Genomic DNA, 10,800 nt, shown 5'->3' on the forward strand with positions numbered 1-10,800 from the left:
TCAATTATACTTTATTTTATGCTTATTATTTTTCTTATATTTTTTGCTTATGATGTTTCTTATTCCTTGACTTAAGCTACTTCTTAATAATTTCCCTATTTTTACTCATTATTTCAATTATTCTTATTCTTATTCTTACTCTTACTCTTACTCTTACTCTTATTCTTCTCATTCCTTTTCTGCTTCATTTGCTTTTTCTCTTTCTTAAACATTTTCTTTCAATATTCTTATAAATTTCCCTATTCTTTTCCTTATTTCTAGTCTTTTTCTGATTATTTTCCTATTCTTACTATTACTCTCCTTCTCATTCCTACTCTTATACTTCTCTACTGCTACTTCTCCTTCATCTGCATCAAATTCTAACGGTACTTCCTTATATTCCTATCCTTCTTATTCTATTTTTGTGGGTTTTGGAGTGTTTCTGTGCTTTTTTTGGTGGGAGTTTTTGGTTATTTTTTCCTTACTACTACTACTTCTTACACTATTCTACGTTTTGTTTTGTTACAACTGCATGTGTCCCAGTCCAGCAGTGTGCGGTCGTGTCCTGGCAGCAGCAGGTGCTGTCGGTGCCCAATGCTGATGGAGAAAATGCCCAAGGAGCAGCCTGGAATCCTTGGTGGAGGAGAGGAAAGGGCCTTAGGCTGCAGCAGGGGAGGGCCAGGCTGGCCATGGGAAACCATTGTTCCCTGGCAGGGAGGTGAGGCCTGGGAAGAAGTTGCAGCAGGGAGGTGCCGGGCACAGGGTGCCATTGGCTCCTGGGCAGAGGCGCGGGCGCTGCTCCAAAGCAGGCGGGCACGGCTCAGCCCGCAGGGACACGTGCAGGCCCAGGCAGCCCGTGCGGCTCCCTCAGGGCGCCGGGCAGGCCGCGGGCCGGCCGCCATCTGCAGGGCCGCTGCTGCTGGCAGCCTCAGGGCGCTAATCCTGCGGCTGTGGCGCCAGGCAGGGGCAGCGCAACAGCCCCCGCAGCGCCCGCAGCGCCCGCCTCAAGAGCCCGCCGCCTTTCTTGCGGGGAAGCGGCTGCTCGGGAGAAGATGGCCCAGGGCAAGAGGTGACGCTCCCTTCTTCCCACTCGTCGTCCTCCTCCCGCAGCATGTTGGAGATCCAGTGGATGGGGACGACGTCCTCTTCCCAGCTGGACTGCGCCACATCCTCATCGCTGTCTCCTTCCCAGCTGGACTGCACAGAAGGTCTCCTGCCATTGCCCTGCGACACCTCCTGCCCAATGGGATCTTGTTCCACGGGGAGCCCATCTCGGGAAAATCCTGCCAGGCCTTGCTGCCTGACTTCTCCTTCTCCCTCCCGAGCATCCACGGCGCTCCCTTCCTCCCACTCATCGTCCTCCTCCCGCAGCAAGGCCGAGATCCAGCGGATGGGGACGACGTCCTCTTCCCAGCTGGACTGCGCCACATCTTGGTCTCTGTCCCCTTCACACCTGCACTGCACAGAAGGTCTCCTGCCATTGCCAATGGACCCCTCCTGGCAAGTGCAATCCTGGTTTTTACAACGGGGCTGCTGGAGCTCAACCCAAGCCTCCCGAGGGACAGGCACGGGGAATCCATCTCCTTCTAAATCTGCCACTCTTTGCTGCCTGGCCTCTTCTTCCTCCTCATGGAGTTCCAGGACACTGACTTCATCCCAGTCGTCCTCCTCCCTCACCAAGGCCTTGAACTGCAGGCTCTGCATGGTGTCCTGTTCCCAGCTGTCCTGCAGCAAGCCTTGGCCACTGGCATCTTCCCAGCTGGACTGCACTGAGGCTCTTCTCTCAGGTTTTCCTCCAGACCCCTCCTGGCCAGTGGAGCCTTGCCCTTCAGGAAGCTCTTGGCCAATGCACTCTTCCCAGTCAGAGCGCTCTTGGTGGCCACCAGCTTCTCTGAGGGACACCTCCTGCTGGCTCTGCTCCTCCAAGCTGGACTCTTTTGTGGAGCTAGGCAATTCTCCTTGGAAAAGCCCTTGTGCACAGGCTTCCTCCTGCTGCTCCCTCCAGGCCTGGGCTCTCTGCGGGCCGGCCGAGGGCCTGGGGACCTGTGACTTGGGCTTTGCCTCGTCCTTCTCCATGTCTGCTGTCCTGTGGCACAGCCAGGTCCCTGGACACAGCCACTGTCCTGGCACTGGCCAGCCCAGGGCCCTGCAGTGGCCCTTGAATGCCCTGAGCCGGGGTGGGGCTCTGGGATGTCACAAGGGACTTTGGGCATCACAATGTCCCGTGTCACAGAGGGCCCTGACACACCGTGCCTGTGTCACCAAGGAAAAGAAACCTCATCCTCAACAATGGAGCAATGTCCCTTGGGTGGGTTTTATTCAAATCCTCATGTCACACACCGGGGAATAGAGAGAGAGAGACAGGAAGAGAGACAGATCCAGCAGCTGCCCCAGCCCTGTCCTTTAGTGCCCACTGCCTGTGCTCTCTCTCCCCTCAGAGAGAAACCCCCAGATAAGAGAAGTGCAACCCAAATGCCTTCCTGCCCTGAGGCTTGGTCTCCTGACTTCAGGCAAATTTGGGAGGAAACCTCTGAAGGGCCCCCCCAGGGAAGCAAACCCAAGCAGCCCTCCCCAGCCAGTTTGTGAAGAATTTTCCTTTGAGACAAGTGGAGAAAACCTCTTTATTCAACACGCAAAACACTGCCCAGCACAAAATAGGAACAACAGCAAAAGAAATAAATACTTTGCTGCTCTGAAGAGCTGACAAAAATCAGAAAGTCTCTCTCCTGTGGGTGGTGTCTCAGCTTAGTTTGTTCTCAGTCCCTCCAGCACTGGAAAATGCCACTGCCCAGGCCAGGCCTCACTGGCCACAGGTGCAAGCTCCTGGTGCTGCCCTCTGGTCCCCAGTCCAGAACAGCTTCCAATGATTCCGGGAATAAATAAAAGTAAAAAATCTTCTGGGAAACCTCTCTGCTTCAGTTCTTCAAAAGCTAACTACAAGCAAAGGAGAGCTCTCTCCTGCTGCCCACCTTGGTGACGCAGTCCAGGAGATGAAGAGATGAAACTCCACTCTCTGTGTTGTGAAAATGACCACCTCAGACATCCAAACGCTTCTCCTTCTCCCCCTTCACTCTCAAATCCAGCCTTTAAGGTACAAAACTCGTTTCTGGATTGAACACATGAATGGGTGTCCTAGGGTGATGTTATGGTGCTCGTATCCCCAATTTTGTATTCTGTTTATGTTTGGTATTATGTCCTGTGCTTTCAGGACTGACTCTGAAAGTGAAGCTTTGTTTTGTCTCCTTATCAGCCGGCTCACCTCCCCCATGGTCTGTGTTCAGGAGAGGCTGGGCTTTGCTTGCTTGTGGGCTTGCTTGCTTTTGCTTTCTTCTCATTCCTACTTTTGCTTTTGCCCTTGCTTTTTCTTATTAGTTAGTTTAGCTAGACAGTCCAATTGTTTCCCCCTGGACTACTTTTTAAATTTCCCTTTCCTGAATACCATCTGAAACTGTTCTGGACGGGGACCTGGGAAACACCCAGAAACACCGGGAGTCTGCATTCTGTCACCTGCAGCAGCCATCCCCAGCACCAGAGACTGGGAACTGGGCGACCACTCACAGGAGAGACTTTCTGAGTTTGTCATCCTTTCAGAGAGGTGAAAGAGATTTTTGCCATCTGCTGTTATTCATTTCTTTGTGCTTGGGAGTAATTTTCTTGTTAAATAAACACTTTTTTTTCCAGTTCTCTCTGAGGAAATTCTTCCCGAACCCGGTGGTGGGGGGAGGAATCGTGGGGGTTTGCTTTCTGGGGGCTCCTTCCAGAGGTTTTCCCCCAAATTTGCCCTAAACCAGGACAATGGGGATACAATTCAACATCGCAAAGTCACTCTAAGACACTTGGCCACTTCTTTTGTTTTCCCAAGTACCCCGTTCTCCATGTTCTCTAGAAACTTAGGGGAAAAAAATCTGTAAAGAAATATAAGGAAAATAAGGAAATAACCTAATCTGCAACAAAGGACCAAATTCAGTTTTGAGGATTTTATTGAACAGATGGTCTCAGAGATTTGAGAGAGAGGGAGAAAGGGAAATAGAGAGAGGGAGAGAAACAAGAAGACGAAAGAATAGAGGAAGAAGATGAAGAAGACAGAAAAATGGTAACAGGTGAGGGGATAGAAAGAGAGAGACAGAGAGGGCTGAGGAGGAAAACTTCCCCCCTGCGTGCCTGCCAAGGCCGTCCCGGTGCCGCTCTCCATCAGGGCTCCTTGGTGCTGAGGCTCCCCCCAGAACATGGAGCTCAGCACAGGGACACACCCTTGGGCCAGGGGAACAGCCAGGTCCCTGCCCTGCCTGGGGCAACTTGGACGCAGTCTCTTGCAGCACACTCTGCATCTGTGCCATCCCTTTGCATGCCGTGCAGTGCTCTGCTGCAAGGCCTCAGCAATGAGCCTGGGGAGCGCCTTGGGGCTCTGGGAGGGACTGGCACTCGTCCTCACTGCCCTCTGCTCCTTGCTCTCCTTCTTCTTGTTCATTTTTTCCTTCTTCTTCTTCTTCTTGTTCCTGCTAATGTTCTTCCTTTTTCTTCTTCTTGTCCTTGTTTTTGTACTTATTTTGCTTTTCCTCATGCTTGCTCTTCTGATTTTCTTGTTCTTATGCTTTGTCTCATGATTTTTTTTGCATTTTCCTCGAGCTTTGCCTTATTCATTTCTTCTTGTGCATACTCTGATTTCTTCCTATTCTGTTCTTACGGTATTTCTTATTCCTATACTTATTGTTATTCTTACTCTCATTCCTTATTTTCATTCCTTAGTATCATTCCTACTCCTATTCCTATTATTTTTCTGATTCTTATTTTAGTTATTTATATTTATCATTTATAAGTTTTTTGTATTATGCTTTCTTTTATGCTGAATATTTTCCTTATATGTTTTACGTATCATGTCTCTTCTTGCTTTACTTAAACTACTTCTAAATAATTTCCCAATTTTAATTCATTATTTTAATTCTTCACTTTCTTATTCTTATTCACATTCATATTGTTCTCCTTTTGCTTTTTCTCTTTCTTAAACATTTCCTTAAAACATTCTTATACATTTCCTTATTTCTATTCTTTTTCTGATTGTTTTCCTATTCTTACTATTACTCCACTTTTCAATGGTATTTTTATCATTTGTAGTACTACATCTTCTTCATCTGCTTTAACATCTAACGGTCCTTCCTAATATTCCTATCATTATTATTATATTTTTGTGCTTTTTGGGGTGCTTTTGTGCTTTTTTTTGTGGGAAATTTTTAGCTATTTTTTCCTTACTACTGCTACTACTACTTAAACTATTCTACGTTTTGTTTTGTTAGTCCCAGTCCAGCAGTGTGCGGTCGTGTCCTGGGAGCAGCAGGTGCTGTCGGTGCCCAATGCTGATGGAGAAAATGCCCAAGGAGCAGCCTGGAATCCTTGGTGGAGGAGAGGAAAGGGCCTTAGGCTGCAGCAGGGGAGGGCCAGGCTGGCCATGGGAAACCATTGTTCCCTGGCAGGGAGGTGAGGCCTGGGAAGAAGTTGCAGCAGGGAGGTGCCGGGCACAGGGTGCCATTGGCTCCTGGGCAGAGGCGCGGGCGCTGCTCCAAAGCAGGCGGGCACGGCTCAGCCCGCAGGGACACGTGCAGGCCCAGGCAGCCCGTGCGGCTCCCTCAGGGCGCCGGGCAGGCCGCGGGCCGGCCGCCATCTGCAGGGCCGCTGCTGCTGGCAGCCTCAGGGCGCTAATCCTGCGGCTGTGGCGCCAGGCAGGGGCAGCGCAACAGCCCCCGCAGCGCCCGCAGCGCCCGCCTCAAGAGCCCGCCGCCTTTCTTGCGGGGAAGCGGCTGCTCGGGAGAAGATGGCCCAGGGCAAGAGGTGACGCTCCCTTCTTCCCACTCGTCGTCCTCCTCCCGCAGCATGTTGGAGATCCAGTGGATGGGGACGACGTCCTCTTCCCAGCTGCACTGCGCCACATCCTCATCGCTGTCTCCTTCCCAGCTGGACTGCACAGAAGGTCTCCTGCCATTGCCCTGCGACACCTCCTGCCCAATGGGATCTTGTTCCACGGGGAGCCCATCTCGGGAAAATCCTGCCAGGCCTTGCTGCCTGACTTCTCCTTTTCCCTCCCGAGCATCCACGGCGCTCCCTTCCTCCCACTCATCGTCCTCCTCCCGCAGCAAGGCCGAGATCCAGCGGATGGGGACGACGTCCTCTTCCCAGCTGGACTGCGCCACATCTTGGTCTCTGTCCCCTTCACACCTGCACTGCACAGAAGGTCTCCTGCCATTGCCAATGGACCCCTCCTGGCAAGTGCAATCCTGGTTTTTACAACGGGGCTGCTGGAGCTCAGCCCAAGCCTCCCGAGGGACAGGCACGGGGAATCCATCTCGTTCTAAATTTCCAATTCTTTGCTGCCTGGCCTCTTCTTCCTCCTCATGGAGCTCCAGGACACTGACTTCATCCCAGTCGTCCTCCTCCCTCACCAAGGCCTTGAACTGCAGGCTCTGCATGGTGTCCTGTTCCCAGCTGTCCTGCAGCAAGCCTTGGCCACTGGCATCTTCCCAGCTGGACTGCACTGAGGCTCTTCTCTCAGCTTTCCCTCCAGACCCCTCCTGGCCAGTGGAGCCTTGCCCTTCAGGAAGCTCTTGGCCAATGCACTCTTCCCAGTCAGAGCGCTCTTGGTGGCCACCAGCTTCTCTGAGGGACACCTCCTGCTGGCTCTGCTCCTCCAAGCTGGACTCTTTTGTGGAGCTAGGCAATTCTCCTTGGAAAAGCCCTTGTGCACAGGCTTCCCCTGAAGTCCCCTGCTGGTTTTGGTTCACTTCTACTTGTGAAAAACCTGTCTCTCCCTCAATGTCAAACCTGCCAAGCAAAATATCCCCATGCAAGGCCCCCCTGCTCCCTCTCCTTGCCCCCACTGGGCCCCTCTCGGCCTCCTCCTGCTGCTCCCTCCAGGCCTGGGCTCTCTGTGGGCCGGCCGAGGGCCTGGGGCCCTGTGACTTGGCCTTTGCCTCGTCCTTCTCCATGTCCCGTGTCCTGTGGCACAGCCAGGTCCCTGGACACAGCCACTGTCCTGGCACTGGCCAGCCCAGGGCCCTGCAGTGGCCCTTGAATGCCCTGAGCCGGGGCGGGGCTCTGGGATGTCACAAGGGACTTTGGGCATCACAATGTCCCGCGTCACAGAGGGCCCTGACACACCGTGCCTGTGTCACCAAGGGCCAGCCCGGCAGCCCTGCACAGCCCAAGGCACTGGGAGTGGCCTGGAGCAGCCCCTGGGGGCCTTGGGGGCTGCAGCCCCTTGTTGTGTGCGCTCAGGAAAGAAAAGGAAAAAGAAAAGAAAAGAAAAAGAAAAGAAAAGAAAAGAAAAGAAAAGAAAAGAAAAGAAAAGAAAAGAAAAGAAAAGAAAAGAAAAGAAAAGAAAAGAAAAGAAAAGAAAAGAAAAGAAAAGAAAAGAAAAGAGAAAAGAAAAGAAAAGAAAAGAAAAGAAAAGAAAAGAAAAGAAAAGAAAAGAAAAGAAAAGAAAAGAAAAGAAAAGAAAAGAAAAGAGAAAAGAAAAGAAAAGAAAAGAAAAGAAAAGAAAAGAAAAGAAAAGAAAAGAAAAGAAAAGAGAAAGAATTGAGAAAGAGAGAAGAGAAGAGAAGAGAAGAGAAGAGAAGAGAAGAGAAGAGAAGAGAAGAGAAGAGAAGAGAAGAGAAGAGAAGAGAAGAGAAGAGAAGAGAAGAGAAAAGAGAAGAGAAGAGAAGAGAAGAGAAGAGAAGAGAAGAGAAGAGAAGAGAAGAGAAGAGAAGAAGCGAAGAAAAGAGAGAAAAAAGAAATTAAAAAAAAAGAAAAGAAAAAAGTTGAAAAGAAAAGGAAAGAAAATAAAAGAAAAGATAAATAAAAAAAATAAAGACATACGTGTATTTGCTATGAGACCTTTGGAAAATGTATCTGTATGTTATTAAATGGTAGAACGTTTGTTCTGATAGGTTCCTGGAAGGACCAAAACAAGCAGGTATTGGAAATATTTTAAAAAATAATGGTTTTAAGTATTTACATAATATATAGAGCAAGTCAGGAAAATGCACTGTGTGAAAATCTATTAATGAGAATATCTTTACAAATAGACAAAGTAATTGCTGGCAAATATCAATTGCTTCTCCTTGAGTCCTTCTTTTTCTGCTGTAGTAAAAAATTCTAGACCTTACCTACACACATATTAATTTAAAACTGAAAATATCCCCTTGGAGATCCTATAATGTTGGGGGGTTTTTTTTATGAAAGCAAAAGAATCACCTCTAACACATTTTTCAAATAACAACCAACCAAGCTACTTCACTTCTGCAGACAAGTTGATAAAATCAACAAAACCCTTTGAAAAAGTGTGCAAATTAAAACATTACTCTGATTCCTATGGGGGTTAATGTTACAGAATCCAAATATCTTTTTTGTTGTTGTAGCTATGTAACAGAGGGAAATTTTATTAAAACAGTTGTAAAAGATGTAAAAAAAAGTTAAAAAATCTTGAAATAATAATCTCTCAGTATTTAAAGTTTAGTCTAGGAATATATAACTAGTAAAAAAAGATAAGAGTAAAGTAAATATGAAAATCACTGTGTTAAATTTCGCTACAGTATAGAACAGGGAACATATCCTTGATTTTTTTTTTTTTTTTGCATCAACCACTTCAGTGATTTAGGTGGGTTTTTTCTTCATGATGTGCACTTTAAGAACATATAGGTCTTGGGGGTACAGGTGTAATGGTGTATTGAGATAGCCCTAAATTTCCATGAGCTCTCTAGCCAAAGAAGTCACTATTTGGATACTCTTATTTGCCTTTAGTTGTATTTTTTTTTTTTTTGGAACCCCTTAAGGTTTACAAATACTTAAACATTGAAGAATAGCTTTTATCTCGTTTCTCAACAAGTTTCACAGATGAGAAAACCTTGTCAGTTTCTTTACTGGTAGTTTACCATCTTCCAGTGCTGAAGATGTGTTTTGGTGTCACACAAGAGGGCTTTTACATGGACAGAGTGCTCAGGGTTGAATTTATGGGCTAGGAGAGGGAGGGCAGAATGTGATCCCTTAAAATGAAATTGGATCAAGAGTCATGGAAAAATGGCAAGGATAGAGAATACTCCCTTGTCTTCCATATAAAATGGTTGTATTCACCATTTCTGTGCAGGAACTGTTATGCTTGCTAAAGCAGAGGACAGGAGGAGGAGATTTTGGTTTTGTCTCTGGATTGCCTGGATGTGTCCAAGGGACAAGTCCATTTGATGAACTGCTGGATGTCATTCCTAGGAAAACTGCTATTCATCTGTGTGGGCTTGGTAATCAAGGGAGGCAATGAACAAGATAGAAGGTGATGTTTGGTGCCCCCATGTCCAAACCACAGTTAGGAAAAAAGAGGCAGAACATGCTAGGAAAATAAAGGTTACTTATTCAACCAGACAAAGGATAGATGTGAACTATTTTTTTAAAATAAAGGGAAAAAAAGGAAAAATTAAAAAGGAAATGAGAGTTCTGTCGCAGATTTCACAATTCTGTCACATGGCAGGACTTGGGAAAAAAAAATCTAGGAGCAATTAAGCAGTGTGAAATGAACAAAATACAGAGACTGGTGATGTAAGGGGCTGATGAGACTTCAAAGGGCTGGTGGCTCTCTGGGGGCAGTGAGGGCTGCAGCACATCTGCAGGGGACATCTGCTGCAGGGCAGCCAAATGCAAGATGTGTCATTGCTCATGGGAAGCTGGAACTGCTCCATGTCCCTCATCCTCATCCTTCTAAGTGGTTTGGTCTGGCTTCAGGATATCAGGAGGTATTTTCTGTCACAAAGTGAGATGGACTAGCTCTACTGTGAAGAAAAACAGAGAATCGAGATTTTTCAGCCTGGACAGGAGAAGCTTTGGGGTGACCTCACTGTGTCCTTGCAGGACCTGAAGGGAAGCTCCAGAAATATGGAGAGAGACAATTGACAAGGGTCTGGAGAAGGGGCAATGGCTTCCCAGTGCCAGAGGGCAGGGCTGGATGGGATCTTGGGAATTGGGAATTGTTCCCTGGCAGGGTGGGCAGGGCTGGCACAGGGTGCCCAGAGCAGCTGTGGCTGCCCCTGGATCCCTGGCAGTGCCCAAGGCCAGGCTGGACACTGGGGACAGTGGAAGTGTCCCTGCCATGGATGGGGTGGCACTGGGTGGTTTTAAGGTTGCTTCCAATGCAGAATGTTCTGTGATTATATGAAAATATTTTTCTCTTTTAGGCTTTGTGAGCTACCCGAGCACACTTCTGGTTCCCAGCATAACAGATAACTCCAAACAGTTTCCAACAGCTTCATTTCAACTGTTAGATGTCTTAAGATTGTTCTGGTGGCCTTGTAAAAGTTTCCCAATATGTATTTAATTAGGTTCAGAACTTTAAAATTTTAAAAGTCCCTTTTGCAGGAATGAAATGGTAAAGTTTTGCAGCCCTTTGGAACTTGAAAAGAAGCTCCAAAACAAAAGAAGCTCTTGAGAGGGAAACCTTTGTACAAGTACAATTGTCAATTATATAATATACTACTCAGTTCACAATACTACAATACATCATAAGTCACCTTTTTTGTTCTTCGCTCTTCTGTGCCATATTTTACGTAGTACCAAAGCATTTTTAACCCTCTTGATATTTAAATAGCCCTAACTTTCTGTGAATAATAAGATTTAATATAACATATAAGCAACTTATGACTCATTCCTACTTGACTGTTTCATGCTAAAAATGAAGAGCTTGATCATTCAGCTCATTAATAGAGATGCAGATCAAGGCAGGATTTGTGTTAAAGCCCATGAAAATGATGATCTGTACATTATACAAAGAACAATAAAAGTTTCTATAAGAGTAAACAAGATTTCACATAA

The 10,800-nt window shown here is 47.3% G+C and overlaps 1 protein-coding gene across 1 annotated transcript; it reads left to right on the plus strand.

Annotated features, from left to right (window-relative positions):
- Window positions 1-2,196: 2,196 nt before the first annotated feature.
- On the plus strand, window positions 2,197-10,215 carry LOC148219561 (uncharacterized). The gene is made up of 4 exons (XM_088156326.1): window positions 2,197-2,287; window positions 5,271-5,451; window positions 5,844-7,232; window positions 10,167-10,215. The coding sequence occupies exons 1-4, from the start codon at window positions 2,197-2,199 to the stop codon at window positions 10,213-10,215; spliced, it is 1,710 nt and encodes a 569-aa protein (XP_088012452.1).
- The last annotated feature ends 585 nt before the right edge of the window (window positions 10,216-10,800 follow it).

Source organism: Sturnus vulgaris, chromosome Z (assembly GCF_052056855.1).
Source record: "Sturnus vulgaris isolate bStuVul1 chromosome Z, bStuVul1.hap1, whole genome shotgun sequence".
Lineage (NCBI taxonomy): Eukaryota > Metazoa > Chordata > Aves > Passeriformes > Sturnidae > Sturnus > Sturnus vulgaris.